This window comes from Eupeodes corollae, chromosome 3 (genome assembly GCF_945859685.1).
Source record: "Eupeodes corollae chromosome 3, idEupCoro1.1, whole genome shotgun sequence".
Classification (NCBI taxonomy): Eukaryota; Metazoa; Arthropoda; class Insecta; order Diptera; family Syrphidae; genus Eupeodes; species Eupeodes corollae.
This window is the reverse complement of record NC_079149.1, coordinates 3,120,935-3,143,019: the sequence shown is the minus strand read 5'-3', so window position 1 is coordinate 3,143,019 and position 22,085 is coordinate 3,120,935. Positions and strand designations below refer to the sequence as shown.

The following is a 22,085-nucleotide window of genomic DNA, read 5'->3' as shown; positions in this document are numbered from 1 at the left end:
CGGAAATCCAAAGTATTCGAAGTATGAATTTTTCAAAAAGTCCGACACATTAAAACGAAATTTTTGGAACATACATACATTTATCCTCCGCAAATAACACAAAAACAATCAGGGTTATTTAAACATATCCTTCTTGAGGAAGACATTAGCCAGCAATAGAAAAAAAGCATATCATTTGACAAGTAAAAATAATTCAATTTCAATTCATTCTTGAAATGGAATAAACTCTTATAAGCTATTAAAGTGGATGTTGACATCGTTCAGAGAAGGTGGCGTTGGATTGGCCATACATGGAAAAACCTGGACGACAAAATAGTAAAGCAGTGCTTTCAATGGAATCCTCAAGGTAAAAGGCGGCCTGGAAGTTCAAGAGAAACATGAAGATCATCTGTCATGAAGGAAACTCTGTCCAATAACTTGGAGACGTAGTCCCAGCTGAGGTATCGTGCTAGGAATAGTGAGAGATGGAAGGAATTGGTTGCGGCCCTATGCTCCAGGAGGAGTTAAAGTGATGTTACTAGCAGCCGGAAACGAAGAAGAAGAAGCTATTTAATGATTGCAACAAACAAATTAAATTATCTTTAAAACACTAAATGTTTTGTATGCTGCTTAGGTTTGTTGATCAGAAGAATAAAATGAAATCGAAACATTTTATAGGAATTTTATAGTTCAAAATGAGTTAATGTCGTGGTTGTCATACTTTTGTGTTTTTTTTGCATTGCCTTTTGTAAAACGGACCCAGAAATAAAAATCTAGAAACAGAAATTCTTAACGTGTCAATGTTCGTTTTATATTCCGAATTCTTTCTTTTATATATTCCGAAATTAAATTTAAAACCAAGGGCTCTTCTTTACAAAACCCATTGCACCTTCGTGAATTGTTTCACTTACTAAAATTCAGTGAAACAAGTCTCGACGGTGCAGTCTTGTATTAAACACATTTATTTCATTATTTTTACAAATACAAAAATCTTAAGCAAGAAGCTTAACGATTAATTCACTATAACTTTTATTTCTTTATTATTATCGTATAAAACAATTCTTTATAAACATTAGACCGATACTTAAAAATTACTGACTCATGTTAAGCATTGAGACATCGGCGCTAGAGTCTGCTAAATTATAAGACGTTTCAAGTCCATCAAGTTCATCTTCCATCATCATCTTCATTCGTTGTTTGTATCTATTGTTTGTTTTAGTATAACAAAATAATTTTAGAGATTGTTAAATAAAAAAGAAAATTATTCTTACATTTGACTGTCGGGATTGTTTTCCTGGTTTCGGCATTTATCTAATTTCCTTTCGATTAATTTTACTCGATCCTTGGGAGGTACTTCGATTGTTTTCACCATGTAACGTATTTCTAAAAAACACAAAACAATTTAGGTGACAAAAAAGAATATAAATAGAAATAATCTTACTTCGAACAGCTTCGATAAGAGTGGGTAACTTGTCTCTGGCTGAATGGAAGAGGCTTTCTGTAACATAACTGTCCAAGTTCTCTTGTTCTTTGCTGGCAGCATGAAGGACAGCTGCCAGTGCAATTTGTGAGGGTGCATATAATAAGCAAGCGTCGGTTAAAAATGTCTTTTCAATGAACTCATCAATCCCTGGCCGAAGACGTTCTGGATTGTTCATTGAACAACGGGTCTGCATAAACAAGAAAATTATGTCTCGCGTGCAAAATATAAATGAATCAAACCTTAATATCGATTAAGAACCCCTCAATTGGCCGATATGGATTGTGAATGGTGAGATAGTAGTTAAGCTGTTGCATGAGAAGTAACTCATTCGATAGGATTATATCCATAGCTTTTACACGATCTCCTTTTATATTGCCAACAAACTGACCAATGGACACGTTGAATTCCTCAACTTTACACGACAAATAGACACAAGTTGCTCTGAAAGGACACCTTGTTCTTTTGAATGACATCTTTAATAATGTTTTAAAAAACTTACAAAATCTCTTTAGGATGAAAGTCCATTGGTGAATTTTTGAGGTAGAACCTTTTGAAGTAATGAAATGCCGTGCCAACGATGCATCTTGGCATTGGCGGTTCAAATCGTCGGCAGAAGTCTTTCAAATGCAATTCATATTGTTTGAGCAAAAGACGCTCTTCAGCGGGTGATAAAAAATAAGCTTCCTGTTGTTCTTCCTGCAATAATATAAATTGATTTTTAGCACGTTTTTCGCTTTCATTCACAAAAAAAAATTATTTTGACCAACACTCAAATTTGCTCCATGAGTTTTAATGAACTTTCGATTTTGATCTACCCTTCTGTCGTTTAAATCTTGCTCATTTGTAAATGTCCAGTACTTTTTTTGTGAACTTAGTGGAAACATAATATTCACGGTTTTTCAATTAAATGAAAATTTATTTGTGTATTGTAAAAACACGACTTTTGGGGAAGAAAGTTTTGATTTTAGAAGAAATCTGTTTTGTTTATGCGAAAAAATTTCAAAATCTGAATCTGATTTTGCCTTGCTTCGGCGAAATGAATAAAAGTGACAGACGACAGCTGTTTAACAAAGTCTAACAGGGTGTATCGTATGAAAACTGGTTTTGATTTATTTAAATTTATAAAGCTGAACAAACACAAGAAAACTTAATTATTTCTATTGCTTGAGTTTTTTTTAAGGTAAACTACTCAATTATGAGCAACATGAATTGTTAAGATTTGGTTTTGAATTATTTTCGGCTCAACTTTCCATTACCGCAGTACGAATTTTGACTCACGCATGCATCAATTAAAAAAACTTGTTTTAGGCTCAAAAAACGCAATACCAAAAAAAGTAGTGTTAAGTCCGAAAAAGAAAATATTTGTGTCTATGATTTAAAGGTGTTTCATCGCCTTTATATTTAAAACGTGTTTTATTGAGACCCCTACCTAATTGTAAAAATAATCAGAAAGAAATTCGTGCTGCGGTAATGGAAAGTCGCCCGAAGCACTTATTTGACATTTCAAAAATATGATTTTCTTGTTGTTATATCTGATTTAAGGTCTGTATTGCAACCGTTTCTGTTTTCGAAGTTTTATGACAGAAATTAATACTTGCTGTCTACCAATAAAACAGAGGATGAGCAAACTGTGCCATATCTATTTTAACTTGTTTTTTTATTCGTATTGCCGTCCGTCTTTGTCATATAACACGAAGAGAAATAAAGTTAGTCGCAAACCACTGTGTCTGATTTAAAAAAGGAACAAAACCTCAACGTATTAATGAACCTGACTAATAAAAGAAAACCATTTCCCTTTTGTAAACACCGTAGAAATTAAAAAAAAATCATATTTTAAATTTAAAAAATAGTGCCTTGGGGCCTCATATACGATGTTCCAAAAGATTATGGCCCGAGGGACGGCGCAGTAGAGAAAGACCGCTACTCAGGTGGCACACCCAGGTGGGAGAGGACCTCAACCAACTTGGCGTGCGAAACTGGAGACAGCTAGCTAGGGACCGAGCTGGCTGGAGACGCTTGTTGGTTGAGGCCCAGGTCCGCCCCGGACTGTAGCGCCACCTTAAGTAAGTAAAAGATTATGGCGGAATAAACAATTAAATAATTGGTTTTGGTATTATTATTATTCTACTACTCAAAACGTTTAAAGCTTTTATCTCAATACTGCATTTGTTAACTCATAACTAATGGGTAAATTCAGATTATTTTCGTGGCACATGGAACACGATTGGAATTGTGTTTTTTTTTTTTTTTTTATTGTATCGTGTACTTGCTAAGGAATGAGGAAGAGCTGTCAAATTGTGAGCTTAACATTCTGTTAAGTTGTTTTAATATTACTGCAAAGAGAGGTAAATCTCCTGTAAATCTAGATCTACAGATTTGTTCTTGATTCAAAAATAAATCAACTTATTTTCCCGATAGAATCCAAGAACAGGGGAAATTTCTATTTTGACAGAAATAGATCAAAAGTACATTTATTTTGTTTACCCATTGAAAAGATTAGACAATTTTAAACCGATTGCGATGAGTATTACTTTTTCTTTAGATTTCATTGATTTTCTTAGATTTTATTTTCAAATTATTCATACATTTTAAGAAAATGTTATTAAATTCAAAGCAGGAGCTTTTTAATTAACACTATTAAGAAAAAAAGAGATTTACATTCCTCTTTGTCAGTACGCCGTTCTATTTACTCAAACAAAAATTTGTTAAGCTGTGTTGAGTGGTTCAAAAAAAAAGAAAAAAAGTAGGGTTAAGAAATGTCAAATGTCACCATTAAGCAGTATTCACATGAGCACGAACGACGAATTAATTACAAAATATGTGTTTATATACGTTTGAAGACATATTTCCACACAAATTCTTAACAAAACAAAAGCACTATAGTTTCTATTTGATTTACGATACATACTTTTACTTTTTCAACATCATATAAATTTAAGAAAACAAATTTATTCGTCGCGAAAAAAATTGTAGTTGATACGAACTGTCAAACTTTATTCGCGTTGCACACTCGCAACGAATAAAATAATCACATGTACTTAACCTAATAAAATCATTCTTGCTTTGGTTCATAAGTCCGGTATTACACAGCGCGTGTTTAGTCTCGCGTGAATGAAGTGCAAAAGAGAAAGAAAGAACGAAAAGATGAAACAGAAATAAATCTATCTGAACACGCACGGGTAGAAATTTCCTTGCGTGTTTTTGACGTTTCTCTTTCTACTCTTTCTCTCTTTTTTGGATTTGCTTTATTTCATTTTGAATTGTTGATGAATGAAGAACAGAAATAAAAATGGCTGAGGAATTCAAATGGAGCAAGGAATTAACGTCCGAGCTCATTTTGAATTATGAAATGCACCCCATTCTCTATAATCCTTGCCATCCGGAATATATAACAAACAGGGTCAAAAAGGCAGATGCATTTCAAAGTTTGTTAAATGCACTGAAGCCTTTTGATCCGAATATAACAATGGATGCAATAAAAAGAAAAATCCGTACATTGCGTAGTCAATTTTCTAAGGAGTTGCGTGAAACGGAAAAGTCGAAGAAGAGTGGGGCTGGTGCCGATGATTTACATGAGCCTAAACTCTGGTGTTATGACCAATTAGTCTTCTTAAAAACTTACTGCAAAACCCGAACATCGGAATCGAATATTGAAGAGGTGAGTTAATTAATTAAAACATCAATTTATGTTTATAATTTGTTTTTTTTTTTTTTTTTTAGAACAGCGAGCAAAACCCAGTACCCAGTCCCTCCTACCACTCCAGCACTCAAGATTCGGATTTTGAAAATAATTATACAAGCAAAAAAAAAGTAAGCACATAATTTTATTTAAATCTGTTTATTTTGCCATTCTACTTGTCCTTCGTTACAAAAATATTCAGCAAAACTACATCGTATTGCCTCTGCTGCCCCTTTACGGGGATTATCAATTTCTTGAGTTTTTATGTTTGTGCTCGTTGTTGGAAAAGAGGCTAACAGTGAATTAGTTTCATTAGAGTTGTGTTTCATTAAGAAATTGTGCAGGACGCAACAAGCTTTTGTGACAACTTGAACTTGTTCAACACGAAGGTTCATAGTCGACTGAAGTATTTTAAATCTGTTCGACATTATTCCGAAGGTATGCTCAACCACATGCCTTGCTCTGCTTAATCGTACGTTGAAAATCCTTTTTGTTTTGCTTTGCGTTCTGAATGGATATGGTTTCATTATGTGTTTTTGAAGAGGAAAGGCATCATCCCCAACAATCACAAATGGAAGTACTCTTCCATCTCCCACAATCCTATCGTGTGGAAACTTATTAGGTGCATCATCCAATACGTTTTTCAAAGAGCTTTGTAGCAAAACTCCAGCGTCATTAGTTCGTCCATTGCTTCCTATGTCCACGTAAATTAACCTGCAGTTTGCGTCTGCCAAAGCTAATAAAATTATGCTGTTAGTGCCTTTATAATTGTGGTAATACGCGCCATCTTTTCTTAGGCTTCTGAAAGCAACATGTTTGCCGTCGAGAGCACCAAGGCAATTTGGAAATTGCCAACGTATCGCAAAGTCTTCAGCGATTTGTTCCCATTCCGATTTCGATTCTGGAAACTAAAAAAATCATCATTTTTAACAACAACAATAATAGTAATATTAATAATAACACTTTTTTTTCGTTTCAGAGAAGATTAAATACACCAAACATTGGCAACAAAATAAACATTGTGACCGAGCTTCTTCAAAAAAAAATTGCAAATAAATCGTCGTATTCTTGGCTGGGGAAACAAGTTACTTTCGAAGTGGAAAATATCCAAAACGAAGCAATTAAGAGGAAGGCAATTTGGACCATACAACACGTTCTTCGCGAATGCGTCGAGGAAGATTTATCCCTTAGAGATAACGCAAGGCCTCCATCTGAAAGTTTTTTCACACCAGATCGATCTTTGGAATCATTTCCCTCGACATCAAACAGTTCGAGGGTTAAAATTTTAAGTGTGGAACAAATAAGACCTCCATCTTCAAACTCAGATACGGCTAAGAGTTGTTTCACTCCAGATCCAGACTTGCTTCAGCAGTCAATGGCAGGGATATTTGAGGATGAAGATTGTATTTAAGTAATTTGCAATTTTTTTTAAACTTTGTACCTAAGTATCTACTAAGTTATCTAGAGTAATAAAAAGAACTTACCTTTAAATATGAGCCTTTTAAGTTTTTCCAAATCGCTGCGCAAACTTCTGGGATGGCTTTAGAAAGAAAGGGTTGCGACAGTCTGGTTTGATAATTTATGCTCTTGAAAGATTCACCTGTAGCTAAGAATCTCAAAGTAGCTGCCAATTTTTCAGGCGGTGATATAGCATCTCTCATCATTGTATTTTCTTTTTTGATGTCATTTTCAATTAGTAATAAAAGCAGGTCAAATGTTTTTTCGTTCATCCTGAGATAATTAAAAAAGGATTCGCTGTCATTTACTTTAAGTTCAGATGTTAAAAAACTGAATGATCCCTGGACAGGTCTTTGTTTTCTCCACTGTTTTATCCAATTTCTTTTTTTCTTTTTTTTTAATGTATCGAAAGCATCTTCACAAATATCTACAATCCCCAACATTATTTCTTCGTCGGAACTGCTATCGGTATCCATACAATTAAGAATAGTTACCGCCGTGTCTAGAAAATTTGTTTCATCTTTGGCTTCCATTTTTGCTATTAAAATAATTTTATGTTAATCTAACAATGGGCGAAGAAAATAAAATGAAAAGAACTGTCAAATTAACGCGCAATACTGAAATGAGAAAAAGGCTTTGTGTAATAACACTCGCGTCACGGAATGAATGTTCAAAAGAAAATAGCCAAGAGTTGCGCGTTAAACTCACGCGCCGTGTAATACATGACTAAGCGACGAATTAAAAACTCTCATGTGAAAGAAATGTCAAAATCGATGAATATTCGTTCATTTGTTTGTCGTGTTCATGTGAGTAGTGCATAATAGTTCATCTACATTTTATACCATTTTTATAAATAACCTACATGCCTGGTTTCAAGAAGCTCTCCCTTTCTTTGCACTACATTACCAGTTTTTCAAACGTCAAAATGAAACGAAAAAGTCGAAATAAAAACGAAAAACGCAACCGGTGATTTTATCGATAAGGAAGTTCACTTAAAAAGCACAAACTAACGTCATTTTTGGTTTTCGCTTTTTTCTTATTTCGTCTCAAGTACTTAAGAACGAAGAAGGTGTGTGGTTTTTCATCTCCGTCATCCATTATCTTGTGAAAAAAAAGAAATATTTTATTTCACAACATAAAAAGAACTTTTGTTTTCTATTCGCGTGCCAACAAAATCGGCAACTCATTGTCTCCCCTCTTTTATTTACATTTGTTTATGTTTTCTTTACAGATTATTCATCAAAACAATTAAAGAAACATGTTTGCACTTAAAAGAAGCACCTCTCGCCTGTATCCCACTTGCATGCAGTAAGTACCCCAAATCACATTAAAAACTCGTATTAAAAATCCTATAAAAGTGAAAAAATAATTACCGATAAGAAAGATATCAATCAAAGTTAACACCTTGAACCGGTGGGTAGAGATTACGCAATAAAAATTATGTTTTAAGATTGTAAAGAGAAATTCCAGTCAGATTTTTGTGCTGATCTTCTTCTTTGATTGTATTTTATAGGTTTGCAAAAATGTCCCAATTGGGTGACCTTGGAAGCGGCGCTGGCAAAGGAGGCGGTGGTGGTGGATCCATCCGTGAAGCTGGAGGTTCATTTGGCAAGTTAGAAGCCGCCAGGGAAGAAGAATACTTTTACAAGAAGGTAAGAACATTCGAGAGACAAATGCATTCTAAATATAGTTTGACATTTTTTGAAATATCTAGCAAAGACAACAACTTGAAAAATTGAAGAACGACCAGATCCACCAGGCCGAATTCCATCACCAGCAGATCAAGGAACACGAAGAAGCCATTGAGCGTCATAAGAAGTTCCTTGAAAATGTCTCATCAAAGTAAAGAGGGACAAGTACAAATAATGCTCTCGCACCAACAAAATAAACTGGTACTGCACCGAAAATATAAAAAGCTGCCATTCTTCCATAATACAAAACGTCCAGCGGCATAAAACGAAAAACGAAAAACAACGCAGTCTTTTTCCATACAACTTACTACAAACAAAAGTAGCTTTGCCTTAAAGAACAACAAATTAAAGTTTCTTAATATTTTTATAAAAGTCTTGATGTTTTTTCTCTTTTTTATTTTTGTATTTTGATTTTATATCTCTTTTTGAAAAATTGCACTCAGGTATAATTAATTATTCCAATAAAGAAAATAAATAATTCTCTATGAGCTAAGCTTGTATGTTAATTAAAATAAATTGTATGAGTAATTATTTGGCCAATTCAAGCAGACGCATTTGTAGCGCAGTCTGTTGGAAATTAAATTCGGGATGATTTCACTTTTCACTGCAGTAAATTGTGAAATGCTTAATAAAATATTGATCTATTTTTGGAACAGTAGATAGGTAGGTATATTTTTTGTTTTACTTGGAACAAAGGCGTTTAGTAAATAGAATTTTGTTTTTATTCTTCCATAAGTACAAATGTGTGTAGGTATGTACATATGTTTTGATATAAACTCGAGGTAAACAAAAATATTTGTATTCTAAATAGGTACATACATTGAAATTCAGAATTTGTTTGGGAGGAGTTATGTATATTTATTTATCTGGCCCCTTAAATTTGAAAATGTATTCTCTATAGGAGGGTGCATTTTATCATATTTAAACTAATATGTGGCAGGTTCAGGCGACATAAGCGACTTGAAAGTTAGTCAAGTTTCTAGAGTCTGATTGGACAGCTGCCAAAAAATTACCTTCCAATTAAGGCAACTTTAATGGAAAGTTTACTGGAAAGTTAGTCAAGTCAAGATCATGTTTTTTATTCAACTGAGAGCTAAACTTTGATTTATTTATTTTCTGCACAACTTCCTTTAATGCTTTCTGTAAAAGGGTTCCTTGTCAATTTGGAAAAGAAGTAACTAATATTTCTTTACAATACAAAATTAAAATCGTGATGGACTTGTAGCTTGCCTGAGGGATGTTTTATAGACAATAATTTAATTGGTACTTTTTTACAATGAACTTAAAGTAGAGGTTTGCGAAGTAAAGTTCTGAATTTATAATGCATTGCAGTTGAAAAAGTAACTAGTTGCCTTGGTCAAAATTTACGTTCAAAAAATGAAGTTGACTGCAAATGAAGTACCTTATGTTGCTTGAACCCGCCCATGGTCAAGAAAAATTAGAAAAAGTCCCTAAAAGAGGAATCACAGTACACTTTTTTCAAATTTCTTGAAAACTAAAGGTTATGTGTGTAGCTCATTTAACACAAAACAATTTAAATCCCTTTTTCCGATGAGGTGATACATTTAAGGACAAACGACCAAAAATATTGACCTCCTAAAATCATGTTTTCGTGTGGATTTTTTTTTGTTTATGTCTTGAAAACATTTTACACACATTTTTTCGTTTATTTTTAAAAATTAATGAATTCTTAAAGAGTTGTAAGATCTTGGTTAAAAAGATACTTAGCGATACTTTGCCCAATACTTATTTCATACGACTCATTATAAAGGTTATTAAGGTCCCTAAAAATAGGTTTGTGCATAATTAAGAGGAAAAATTGAAGGTAATTGAGATATTCAGATCCAAAATAGAAGAACTTCTTAGGCAGTGTTAAGGAATTATAAATAAATCTTTTTACCAAAATTCAGCTCTATCGGGATTTTTTCAAAGGGAGACCATTTTGTTAAATAATGATCATAAAAAATACAACTTGCTTTAAGGCGGGTACGAATACGACAGGATAGATAACATGAATAATAGTTTGTAGCGTGTCCCTACAATGGATTGTATACAAGCTCATTAAATAAGTAATGCGTTAAAATTAAAAGGTGAGCGATAAGCTAATTATAGTGCTTGATTTAAAAGAACTTGTCATATACTAACACTAGTCGGTCCAAGGATATGACTCACTAAAAGCAGAGAGAATTATTCAACAAAATGAGTTTCAACATTTGTTTAATAAAAAATTACGCTTTTAAATGATATCTTTTCATTACTTTTAAGATAATAATAATCTGCTACTAATTTTAATCGAACTTCCTTAAAAACTTAATTTTATAGGGTCCGCCATCTAACGTTTTTTTTCAACGAGTCCTTATTTCGTGAACGGTTACACTTAACAACGCTGGGAACAACCCTTTGAGAAGATGCCGATTTCGCCAAAAAAAAATCATCTTTTCAAAAGATGAAGCTCATTTTGAACTTGGCGGGTATGTAAACAAGCAAAATTGTCTCATTTGGGTCACAGAAAACCCGTACGCATACATTGAAAAGCCGATACACCCAAAACGAGTCACTGTTTAGTGCGGATTTTTGTCCAGAAGCTTATTGGGCCATTTTTCTTCGAAAATGAGCAAGGAGTGGCCGTTACAGTCAATGGCGATCGTTATCGGGCCTGTAGAACGAATTTTTGTTCACAAAAATTGAAGAAGAGGATATTGACAACATTTGGTTTCAACATACGGCGCTACGTGCCACACAGCCGAAGCAACACTGGATGATTTTATAAAGCATTTTCAAAAAAAAAAGTTATTTGGCGGAACCTATATTTTTATAGCGAACATAAAACGTCTATTTAAAAACCATGTTAAACACATATTGGTGAATAAAATAGGTTCTAATTTTAATCATTTTTTGGAAATACCTAGTTGTTTGAAATATTAATTTGAATTGGATCTTCCGACGTGGTCCTTACGGGAAGAGTTTGTTGTGCCAATTGGAATCTGATTGATCCGACTAAAAGCAGAAAAAAGTGAAGATCCAAAGTCTTCTATGAATTTTGAAGCTTAAACAAAAGTCATTCTTTAAAGAGATTATCAGTGATGAATAATTGTAAACCACTTTCAGACAAAAGCTGGGACTTTTCTTAAAAGGTGCCATAAGTTAATTGTGTGTATACGTTGATTGCACATAATTTGTATTTCTGCTTTTTTTAACATCAATAAAATGTGGATTCCCTTGCTTTTGCGACAGTTTCAATAAAAATCATAAATCAATAAATCACATTTTACCTTATCATATTGTTCTCTAGTGAATTCCACAAACAACAATGCATATGCAGCATCTTATGATACTGATAATAATAAGAACAGTATAAAAGCAGCATTACTAAAAATATAATTATCAGAAACAAATTAACTGTTCTAAGTTAAATATCAACCTATCACAAAGTCAACATGAAATTATCAATTTTATTTGGAGTGTTCCTTGCTGTGTTTATGGTTTTCACTGTTCCAACTGAGGCTACAAGAGATGCCCAACCATCACCATGGAGATACTATGGACCGCCACCAAGAAAACTAACCCAACCTATGCTCTACGATGGCCTCCGCAGGACACCAAATACTAGAAATGCTTAAAAAACAAAAAGTTTTCTAAAAAATAAATTTTATAAATAAAAACACTACATACATTATTAATTTTAACAATATTATTGATCTTTTGTTGTTTTTTCAATGCTTTTCATAATCTTCTTTTGTTCTTTAATTTTTTCTGAAATGGATATGTCTTCTTGTTCTAACAGTTTCTTTAGCTTTCTCAATTGTTTTTGTTGCTGTTTTTTTGTTGGGAAAACAATTTGGTTTTACATTTTATCCAAATAAAATTATTGGTTTTTGTAAAACTCACCTTCTTAAGAAAGTACATATTTTCTTTTGCTTTTCCAAAATCGAAAACTTGTTCACAATAGTTGCGTCTAATGTCGACGGTTTTAAAAGCTTCACATATAATTTTAAAAGTTCTTCTAAACATTTTTGTGTATGTTCAATTTTAATTTTTAAAGCAAAGATTGAAACTTTTATGTGTCGTATGTTTCCACAAAGTAAGCCTGTATATCACTGGTCGATAAAGTTACGTTTCGTTACTATTACACAAACAAGAAAATACATATTTTAAGGATTGGGTTGTCCTAAATTGGAATCTCGCCTTTAACCTATCACATCGGGTTCTTAAAATAACCCCCTTTAAAAATGCCAAAAACAACCAAATACGGTAGTGTTAAGCCAAAATTAAAACTCAAAATATCTCTCAACAATAAATTGTATGATGATTTTGAAAAATTCAAATCTTTCGCGATTAGATACAATTAAAAGCATTTTAGTATATCTCTTTAGTTAGTCTTGAATCTATATGAAGTTTTGAAAAAAAACTTGAATTTGATTCTTTCATAGTTTTGGACTTAATTTTTAGTGCTGAGGATATGGAAGACCCACTTCTGCAGACTGTATAACGGCGACGACGAACTGAATTCCGCTGTCAGGCAGGATGATCCATTCAACATAGACGACGAAAGCCAACAATCCCGTCCTCCCGACTTAGACTAAGTAAAGATTGCCATATATAAGCTGAAGTCTAATAAAGCCACTGGAGCGGATGGCTTAAATGCCGAGCTCTTTAAAGAAGCTGGAGATAAGTTGGTTAAGAGCATGCACCAACTTATCTGTAAGATATGGTCGGAAGAAAGCATGCCCGATGGTTTTAGATCAGGAAAGTCCACAGTTGATCAAATATTCACATTACGGCAGATCTTGGAAAAAACCCAAGAAAACCAAATCAACACCCACCATCTTTTCATCGATTTCAAGGCCGCATATGACAGCATCTACAGGAACGAGCTATATAGAGCTATGTCCATGGAGAATTCACGCTGCTACGTAAAGGTTGGAAACAACTTAACAGAACGTTTCGATGTCAAAAAAGGTTTTAGACAAGGTGATGCGCTGTCATGTGATTTTTTTAACATCGTGCTTGAAAGAATAGTGCAGAGCTCACACGTCAACACTAAAGGCACAATATATTTCAAAAGTCCGTCCAATTACTAGCATAAGCTAATGACATTGACATAATCGGAAGAACTCAGCGTGATGTCAATGGGGCTTTCCTCCACTGACTTTTTAGCCGAAATTTTTACACTACGTCGGAGGGGAAATTTCAACGTAGCCACTAGCTTTGTGAATGCGACCAATGTTATTAGAGCAAACGACCCTGAAAGGTTTCCTTCCTAAAAAGTAATGCAAAATGCAAAAAAATGTGCTATCCGGAAAAAGAAGAAATGCATGTGACTGATAGTTCAGCAGAGGTAGCATTGTAGGCATTAATGGATCATACTGTAGATCGTTTGATTTTGGCTCAAAAAGAAGTTATACTAACTTTAAATGAGAAACAACTTCGAAACTTGTGATTGATCTGCAATTGAGGATCCGTTGGGAGTTCCGGCCATAGTTCTTACAAGCAGAACTTTGTTGGAATGGAAGCTGATGATTCCAGTGTTTTTATAACTTCGGTCGTTCCCATCCAAATTGTTTGCTAATGTTCCTCTAAAAAAATTGTTGTGTGGCAAAATCCGAGATCGTCATCAACCAGATATTGTTGCCCAATAAAATTCGAATATAAAAAGGAATCTACACAAGTATCCGAAGCTGAGAATCATCGAGTTGATGCTCAAATTCAGGCTTTGTGCCGTTCTATTATTAACATCGAGGAAAAAGTTGTTGAAGTTTCCCACAAACTGATTTTTACCAAGGTGGACGGAAAAGTGTGCAATGCCCTTACAAATACAACCTCTTCTCAGTGCTGTTATATTAGCGGAGCTAGTTCAAAGGACTTCAACGAAATCGAAAAGCTGTTGTTGAGACCTTACAATCCGAGTGCATTGCAGTTTGGATTGTCCGTACTGCATTGCTGGATTTGATCTTTTGAGTGTCTCTTACATGTTGCTTATATTTAGGCTTCCAATAAAAAAATGGAAAATGTTTAAGGAAGATAAGGACATAATTGCTGCCAATAAAGATCAAATCCAAAAAAAATTTAGAAATCAAATGGGATTGATTGTAGATCAACCAAAACCAGGTTTTGGAAATTCCAATGTTGGCAACACTGCTAGGCGTTTTTTTTAGCAACGAGGGAGTCGCATTTGAAATCTTGGGTGTCGATAAAATATTAATCGAGAATATGTATTCCATATAAGTAGCAATTTCAAGTGGCTATGGTATCCATATTGATAATTTCAGAGCTTTCATACTTGACACTGCCAAATATTTTGTGCACCTTTATTCATCATATTATATGCCTCCTAAAGTGCACAAGCTTTTAGTCCACGGCCCTGATGTCGTTCATTTTGCACTTCTTCCAATAGGTATTATTTTAATAAAATTTAATAGTTACATAATCTTAAAGCTTAATATATGTATCTACAAATATAGGTCAATTGTCGTAAGAAGCACAGGAAGCAAGAAAAAGGGATTTTAAAATATATCGTGAACATTTTGTCGAGAAAATGTTCTAGAAAAAAGTGTAATGAACATGTTTTAAATTTATTGCTCATCACATCTGACCCCTTAATAACCAGCTTAAGGCAAATGACTAAAAAAAATCATCAGAACATTACCTACAGAAGTATTTGACTTAATCATTGCCCCAAATGTTTTAATGATAAAAATTCTAACATTGTTATCAGCGACGATGAAATTGTGTCTGACGAAAATGACTTTTAGTTTAAATTAATATACTTAGAAATCAAGCAACAGATTTAAATAGAAGTGGTTTTCATGATTTTTGAAAAATTGTTTTAATTATTTCATAAAAAAAAACTATGACAACAAATTATTAAAACCAAAGTTTTCAAGACTTTCATATATTCTCATCGCGTCATCAAGACAAATCCAATGAGGTATAATTTTTAAAAATCGGCTTAACGGACCCTCGAATTCCTAACATAACTATTTACCGCCTAAGATCCGCCATTTTGACTTTAAATAAAATTCAAGTACTCCTAAACAATGCCTTGTTAAAATCAGGTTCAGTGTTCAGTTACGTGCGGACAAAAATAAAGAGCTACAAGAACACCATTACGCAGTCGGTAATAAGCATCAAAGCATAATTCTAAAACTCAATTTTAGTTTTCCTATTAATTTGTATGGTACTTCAAATAAAAAGAATGTTTTCAGCATGGCAGACCCATCTTCTGAAATAATTCCGGTTTTTGGGGTATCTTGCCCAGTGTGGCGGTTTTCTAATGTCTGCATACCAATAAGCTGACATCTAACTTTATATGAAGGCATTTCAATGTTCCAGCCTAGTTTTGTGTACTACAAATCTTGTAAATTTTATTTGGACATTTTCTATTCGTGTAATATGAACATTGTAATGAGGATTCCACACTACGCAGCAATATTGTATTATTGATCTAACATACGCCACATAAAGGGTTTTTAGTGTGTAAGGGTCTCTAAAACCAAACATAGAGTTGGCTTTGTTCACCATGAATTCGCTATGCTGTACAAAGTTGAGCTTGTAATCAAAAATGACTCCGAGGTCTTTTTTAATAGAAACTCTATCAAGGACATGATTTTGCATATTGTAATAGTAAACCAGTTGATAAGATTGTTTACATCATTACAGTCAAAAAAATCAAATGGGGTGGCGCAACAGTCCGTTGTGAACCAGGGCCTAGTGACTTACAACTCTCAACCATTCCTGTGTGCGAGTACTGTTGTCAGGAATGGAAGGGACCTACAATTTAAGGCCGAATCCGAACGGCTAGTTTGAGAAAGCACTTTTTCATGACAAGAATTACTCTTGAAGGATTTGTCAATTCCTCGCAAGAGGCAGCACCCGCGAAATTATTTTTTTAAATTAAGCAGGGATTGAACCCAAGACCCCTTGCATGACAGTCCAACGCACTAACCATCATGCCACGGGTACTACATCATTACAGTCTGTTAAGTTTTTTATACGTCTAAAAAATTTGGAATCATCAGCTAACATAAGACGCATTGAGTTTGTAAGGACATCATGTAGGTCATTAATACAAATCAGGAACAGTATTGGACCTAAATGACTTCCTTGCGGAAGGCCAGAAGTTACAGAAAAGGGATGTGAGGTAATTGAATCAATTGAAACAAGCTGACTGCGCACATTAAGATAAGCTGTCAGCCAATTAGTATGTTGGAATAAAAACCTATGTTCTCTAATTTTTTAAATAAAATCTTATTTTGATATGTACATTTTAGGCATTTCAAAACATTGTTCTTAATGTCTAGGTAAATTTTTTAGTCGCTGGAATGACTGATAAAGGTTTAATATTGGCTTGGCTGCTCCAAGCTATGAAATCAAATAGAAGTTTCTATTTTAGCCAATTTCTTTATGATCATTAACACCATCACAAATTTCATCGTAATCAAAAACTACCACCAAATGCAAAATCAATTCTCCACTACTAAAGTATTTGGTGATCGTTCTTCTTGGGGATTCGAAAAAGTTTTGGTTACAATCATATTCGGAGATAGGACTGAATATCTAAGGACATGACTCTTATAGATGAAATAAAAACAAAGTTTTTTTTGTATTCTAATCAACAGTGAGATTTTCATTTTATTGTTCTGTTCTTATATTTTTTAAAAACTAATATTGTATTCTTTTTTTCTATACATTATTATATTACATGCTATTATATATTTTTTAAGATTTGTTTTTGTTATTCCAGTCTATAAATTACATTTTTTAATTATTTATTTTATCTTCTGATTTCTACTTTCGGATAAAATGTTGGTATCGCTTTTAATACAAAAAGGACATAACAATAGTAGGTATATTATTGTTGTTTAAGTATATTAGACCCCTAATTTAATAAATATTTCATTCGAGGAAATTGTTTTTGAGACATGTGAAAAATGATTGAAGCACTGTTAGTATAAAATTAAATATTTTATATAACAACACAAAGTATAAACAAAGAAAAGACAAAAAGAAACGAAGTACAATATTGGGACGCATATAACAAATAAATAAACAATTAATTCTTCTTTTTTCTACATATGGATAAACACTGTCATAAGTAACTACTGCTAAGTACAAAAATATTTGTTTTTAAGGTTTTTTTGTTTTTGTTTTTTGTTGATAATAATAATAATAAAATTTGTATGTCATACACTCTTTAGCGTGTATACAAAATTAAAACTATACAAAGAAAAACTTTCCTATTCTCTAATAAAACTGTAATTGATAAATGTTCTGAGGTAGGAATCTTCAAATACGATTTGATTCACTGAATAGACGACGCGATAACGTGCTAAATTAATATGAAAACAAAACAAAGTACACAACGAACGGACAAGATATTCAAAACCTTGTCCATTCAACAAAAGTAATAATACATAAAAATACTGCAATTGAATAGGAATGTGGTTGCAAAGCTTAAACTCTACAAAAAATAAACATGAAAACAAAACTTAAGATTCAATTTTTACAAGAAGGACAACATAAAATCGACAAGGGATGTGGTTGGGGATTGTTCATCTTCTTATTCTGTGTCCTTAGCTCAATCGCTTGCTGGCGTATTCTTGGAGTTTTTGCAAAGCTATTGTTTTATTGATCTCGACTATGTCACGGGAATATTTGGCCGATTGGAGTTGCACTTCGAGGATCTTCATGCGCATAAAGTGCTCTTTACTTTGCATGTCCATGAAGACTTTGAGTTCAGGCGAGGTATTGCTGTCGCTTTCGGATGAGGTACGCTGGCGCTTTGTTGGCGGTGGCCCATCTGAGGTGGGAAATGAAGCTGCTACAGACGGTGGAGGGGGGAATTGTCCGGCACGGAGGGCATTTAACGCCTCGAGAGTTGCTGAGATATTGTTCATGTTGAATTGTGGCGTGAAATTCATTTGATCGTGCGAATAACCGTTATCCAGGTTCTGGTGTGGCATTTGAGGACTTCGCATACTCTGGTCGGGTATTGATTCGTCTTGATCATTGGGTGATGACGCTGAGAGGCGATCCCCATTATGGTGGCTGTCGTTATAGTTTTCATTGGGCTCCTCTTCTTTGATGTCAACATCGCAATGTTCTTGTGGTGGGGTCCGACTACTGAACAAGAGAAAGAAAAATGAAACGAATTAGAAATTGGTTATTTATTGGAAATGAAAATGATTTTAAACTTACTCTTCCATGTCATTATCGACATCGTTTTCATCGTTGTCGTTTTCGTTTTCATTTTTGTATTCAAAATCCTCTTCTAAGGCGAGTGGCATTTTGGAATAGTCAACTCCGTCGAGAGTCTCACTTTTGCACGCTTTCTTCGATTCCTGCATAAACTCCCAAATTTCAAATGTGAAACTTGATGGTTTCTTGCGGTCTGCAACTTCTTGACCAAACCGAGTCATTCTGTTGTTGTAGTCCATAATTTCATTACGAGTACAAGCTGAAAAAAGGAGAAGAATAATTTTAGAACATTATTAGACAATAATAAGCTTTATGTTTCTAGACATACCTTTCATGCGTCGCCATTGTTCCTTTAATCTATTGCATGTCCTGTCTGGACCAAAGGCATTTGAGAATTTTTGATGGATTATTTTCCAAGCTTTATTTTTAACTGCAGTTAGACCAGCGTCTAGTCTTTTGTTTTCAATGATTCGCATATCCTTGCGACATAAATCAAGCAAGAACTTCTTTTCCTGGTGATTCCAGTTTTGGGTACGTTCCCGTTTCTTGTACATATTTAGGGCGGGATTATTTATATACTGTTGCATATCTGCGAAAAGTTAAATGGGGACAATGATTAAGATGGTTTTTAAGAAAATATAACCTTAAAATAAAAATATATCTCTTATTATCAGAGATTAATTTAAAAATACTTTGTTTAGTTCACTACTTATGTAGGTGCTTTAGTTATTGTGTAAGTTCTGAATTATTTTTTTTCACAAAGTAAGTTTTTATTTTTTTTTATTTTCGAATTTTGAAGTTTGTTGCATTCGTTTGCTTGGATGATTTTCCAATAAAATATTCAAAAGTTTGAAATGTGTTTCACGGTGTTTTCGTTGGTCTTTTTTTTTTGAGGACTTATTTTGATATTTCATCAATTGGCTGGTTCAGGCGACATAAGGGAATTAAAATTAAGGCAAGTTTCTAATATCTGATTGGTCAGATGTTAAAAATATGCTTTCCAATTCAGGCAAATTTAATGGAAAGTTGACTGGAAAATTAAAAAAGAAAAATATCCTAACTATTAAGTCAAGTCTACTTCTGTCAAAATGACAGTCGATCATGTTTTTTCATTCAGCTGAAAGCTGAACTTTATTATTCTATGATTTATATTTTATTTTCTGCAGAACTTCATTTGATGTTTAATTGTCAATTTGGAAAAGAAATAAGTAATGTTTCTTTACAATGCAAAATACAAATAGTGATCGACTTGTAGTTTGCCAGAGAAGTGTTTTCTAGACAAAAATGTTTTTGGTAGTTTTTGTACTATGAACTCAAAGTTGAGATTTGTGAAGTAAAGTTCTATATTTGAAATGCATGACACTTGGAAAACTAACAAGTTTTCTTGGTCAAAATATGCATTCTAAGAATTAAGTTGATTGCTAATTAAGTCCATTAACTGCAACTCATAATAAAAATAATAAATAACATTTGTTGACCCTTTTTAACTAACAAGTATGGAAGAAGTAGAAATATGAGTATGTGAAAACAGTCTTTAATGTTTTAAACAAGTATCAAGTGTCCAATCTTCAGTAGTACCCATGAATGTACCTCAACCAAGACTATAATCCAGTATATTCTTTGTGTTTTTTAACTATAAGATAAGTTTTGATACTTGCTGTCTTTGATTTGACAGGTGGAAATGTCAAATTGTGGGGAGATTCCAATTTTTTAGTATCATACACTTCAAACTTGGAACTTTACTTTACTAAACTCATCCTTGAGTTCATCGTACAAAACACTCCCTCAAGCAAGCTACAATTCCACCACAGTTTGTATTTGGCATTGACAAGAAATATTACTTGTTAACTTCCCATAGGAAGTTATTGTAATGGGTCCGATTTGTCAAATTGAAAATGTTGACATTTCTCGACGTTTCAAGGTCCCTAGATTTGAAATAAAAGATTTTTAGAAAGATGTCTGTACATTCGCGACGTTTTTTCGTTGTCCATAGCTCAAGAACCAGAAGAAATATCGACTTCAAACTAATTTTGTTACACAGATAATAAGGCAGAAAAATGGGGAAAGGGCTCTCAAGAAAGTTGCGCAGGTGGTTTTTTTTACCATAGCAGTTAAATGGTGAAAATTTTTGTTAACCCTAAATATCTTACGAACCAAAAACGCTAGAGACATGAATTAAATTTTATATAATATATTGTAACGTGATACCAAACAAGTATATTTTTTGAAAAAATCCAAGGAACGTTTTTATTTATAAATCAAAACTAAAACTGAAAAAAATTGTCATGTCGAAAATTTTATGAATAAAAAATGATTTTATCTCAAAAACAATTTTGTGCAACGAAAAACAAATTTTTTGACAAGTTTGATAGTTTTTGACAAAAAATATAAACCTAAACAAAAAAATTAATAAAACGTGGTAAAAATTGATTTTCAACTCAAATACCTTTTTAAAACTTTGATATATTGGCGTTAAACTACTTTTATCTTTTAAAAAATATTGTTGTCAACACTCAGTAAAATTTTGAGGAAAATCTTATTAACAGTGTTTTTACAAAAAATAAAAACCTTACAAAAAAACAATACTAAAACTTGGAAAAAATGTACTTTCGACTCAAATAGCTTTACAAAAATTAAAAATATTGTCTTCAAAATCTTTTTATTTCACAGAAAATATTGTTTTCAATATTCTGTAGTTTTTTTTTTACAAAAATCCAACATTCCGTTTTTTCATAAAAAAATATAATCTACAAAAAATAGTACCCAAATTTGGTAAAAATTGATGTTCGGTTCTTGATATTTCTTAAATTAATTTCAGCCATCCAATTTGTAGAAATTTAAGAAATACTACTTAAATCGGTAAAAAAATTGGTTTTCGACTAAAAATCTATTTAACAAAACTAGATTTTCAAACTTAACTATTTCCTCATATGAAAAATATTGTTGGTAATTTTAAAATTTGTAAAAATAATTTAACTAACAACTTTTTAAATTCAACACGAAAACCTACAAACTTTTAAGCAAGACAAATCGACAGACGGGGTTTGAAGTTATCAGTGTGGGTCGCTTTCCAGCCTTTTTTGACATAAGTTGGCTTGATTAATGAGGGAGATTTGATTGAACTAACTTTACGTCAACTTTCGAACAAAGTTTCTTCAATTGGATTTTTTTTTGACAGCTGACCAATCACAATCTATAAACTTACCATTATATCGTCTGAACCTGCCCCGTGTTGACATTTCTGTTCAGCAAGGTTTTGGAATTCATCATAAATCGTTTAACGCCAGAACAACACTTAAAAATCTTGTAGTTAACCTTGAAAAATAAAGCTGTTCATATAGAACACTTTGTTCATTCACGGTTTTTACTGTTAAAAGTCATTTCTGGTTGAATGGCTTTAACTCATTTACTAATAACATTCATTTAAATTGACTTTTTGGTACGGCTCACATACTATCAGCATTTTCGGTCCTTATTTATTTCGAAATGAGTAAGGAGTCCCGGTTATGGTGAATGGTGAACGCTATCGAGCAAAGCTCACTGAATTTTGTTTTAAAAAATTTATCTTAATAAGTTCTAAAAAACGGTGGGTGGCGTA

The 22,085-nt window shown here is 33.1% G+C and overlaps 5 protein-coding genes and 1 long non-coding RNA gene across 9 annotated transcripts in view; 2 read left to right on the top strand and 4 right to left on the bottom strand.

Moving 5' to 3' along the window:
- Positions 1-991: 991 nt before the first annotated feature.
- On the bottom strand, positions 992-2,410 carry LOC129951569 (cyclin-H). Its single transcript, XM_056063791.1, has 6 exons — positions 2,230-2,410; positions 1,962-2,158; positions 1,702-1,903; positions 1,421-1,649; positions 1,251-1,362; positions 992-1,182 (listed from the first exon to the last, which is right to left on the bottom strand). Exons 1-6 carry the CDS (start codon positions 2,344-2,346, stop codon positions 1,071-1,073), a joined length of 969 nt encoding a protein of 322 aa, XP_055919766.1. The 5' UTR covers positions 2,347-2,410; the 3' UTR covers positions 992-1,070.
- A 2,149-nt stretch (positions 2,411-4,559) lies between these two features.
- Positions 4,560-5,284, top strand: LOC129951575 (uncharacterized). The gene is made up of 2 exons (XM_056063806.1): positions 4,560-5,120; positions 5,183-5,284. Exons 1-2 carry the CDS (start codon positions 4,752-4,754, stop codon positions 5,282-5,284), a joined length of 471 nt encoding a protein of 156 aa, XP_055919781.1. The 5' UTR covers positions 4,560-4,751.
- LOC129951565 (putative nuclease HARBI1) lies at positions 5,282-7,320 on the bottom strand. 2 transcript variants are annotated; one of them, XM_056063785.1, is made up of 3 exons: positions 6,742-7,320; positions 6,626-6,681; positions 5,282-6,049 (listed from the first exon to the last, which is right to left on the bottom strand). In XM_056063785.1, the coding sequence occupies exons 1-3, from the start codon at positions 7,130-7,132 to the stop codon at positions 5,291-5,293; spliced, it is 1,206 nt and encodes a 401-aa protein (XP_055919760.1). In that variant the 5' UTR covers positions 7,133-7,320; the 3' UTR covers positions 5,282-5,290. The 2 variants fall into 2 exon arrangements, with proteins under 2 accessions (XP_055919760.1, XP_055919759.1); XM_056063784.1 differs by having other exon boundaries at positions 6,626-7,320.
- Positions 7,321-7,593: 273 nt separating this feature from the next.
- On the top strand, positions 7,594-8,778 carry LOC129951579 (ATPase inhibitor mai-2, mitochondrial). Of its 2 annotated transcripts, XM_056063810.1 has the most exons (4): positions 7,594-7,668; positions 7,831-7,907; positions 8,113-8,251; positions 8,314-8,778. In XM_056063810.1, the coding sequence occupies exons 2-4, from the start codon at positions 7,858-7,860 to the stop codon at positions 8,443-8,445; spliced, it is 321 nt and encodes a 106-aa protein (XP_055919785.1). In that variant the 5' UTR covers positions 7,594-7,668; positions 7,831-7,857; the 3' UTR covers positions 8,446-8,778. The 2 variants fall into 2 exon arrangements, with proteins under 2 accessions (XP_055919785.1, XP_055919786.1); XM_056063811.1 differs by lacking the exon at positions 7,594-7,668 and having other exon boundaries at positions 7,875-8,012.
- Positions 8,779-11,272: 2,494 nt separating this feature from the next.
- On the bottom strand, positions 11,273-12,332 carry LOC129951581 (uncharacterized). Its single transcript, XR_008782199.1, has 3 exons — positions 12,179-12,332; positions 11,563-12,104; positions 11,273-11,287 (listed from the first exon to the last, which is right to left on the bottom strand). It is a non-coding gene; the product is annotated as an uncharacterized LOC129951581 (long non-coding RNA).
- A 5,120-nt stretch (positions 12,333-17,452) lies between these two features.
- Positions 17,453-22,085, bottom strand: part of LOC129951566 (uncharacterized) — a 72,962-nt gene continuing 68,329 nt past the window's right edge. For both annotated transcript variants that reach the window (XM_056063788.1, XM_056063786.1), the window contains exons 3-5: positions 18,816-19,076; positions 18,488-18,746; positions 17,453-18,412 (exon numbers count right to left, since the gene is read on the bottom strand). In XM_056063788.1, the coding sequence (XP_055919763.1) occupies positions 17,863-18,412; positions 18,488-18,746; positions 18,816-19,076 (1,070 nt within the window). In that variant the 3' untranslated portion in view covers positions 17,453-17,862. The remainder of the gene's footprint in view (positions 18,413-18,487; positions 18,747-18,815; positions 19,077-22,085) is intronic.

Bases quoted from the DNA above. Each gene is read 5' to 3' on its own strand.
- LOC129951569 (XM_056063791.1), bottom strand. From the start codon at position 2,346: ATGTTTCCACTAAGTTCACAAAAAAAGTACTGGACATTTACAAATGAG. The intron at 1,650-1,701 runs GTTTGATTCATT...TTGTTTATGCAG, and splicing joins GGTTCTTAATCGATATTAAG to ACCCGTTGTTCAATGAACAA. The intron at 1,183-1,250 runs GTAAGAATAATT...AACAAACAATAG, and splicing joins AACAATCCCGACAGTCAAAT to ATACAAACAACGAATGAAGA.
- LOC129951565 (XM_056063784.1), bottom strand. From the start codon at position 7,132: ATGGAAGCCAAAGATGAAACAAATTTTCTAGACACGGCGGTAACTATT. The intron at 6,050-6,625 runs GTAAGTTCTTTT...TGATTTTTTTAG, and splicing joins TAAAAGGCTCATATTTAAAG to TTTCCAGAATCGAAATCGGA.
- LOC129951579 (XM_056063810.1), top strand. From the start codon at position 7,858: ATGTTTGCACTTAAAAGAAGCACCTCTCGCCTGTATCCCACTTGCATG. The intron at 7,908-8,112 runs GTAAGTACCCCA...TGTATTTTATAG, and splicing joins CTGTATCCCACTTGCATGCA to GTTTGCAAAAATGTCCCAAT. The intron at 8,252-8,313 runs GTAAGAACATTC...TGAAATATCTAG, and splicing joins AAGAATACTTTTACAAGAAG to CAAAGACAACAACTTGAAAA.
- LOC129951575 (XM_056063806.1), top strand. From the start codon at position 4,752: ATGGCTGAGGAATTCAAATGGAGCAAGGAATTAACGTCCGAGCTCATT. The intron at 5,121-5,182 runs GTGAGTTAATTA...TTTTTTTTTTAG, and splicing joins CGGAATCGAATATTGAAGAG to AACAGCGAGCAAAACCCAGT.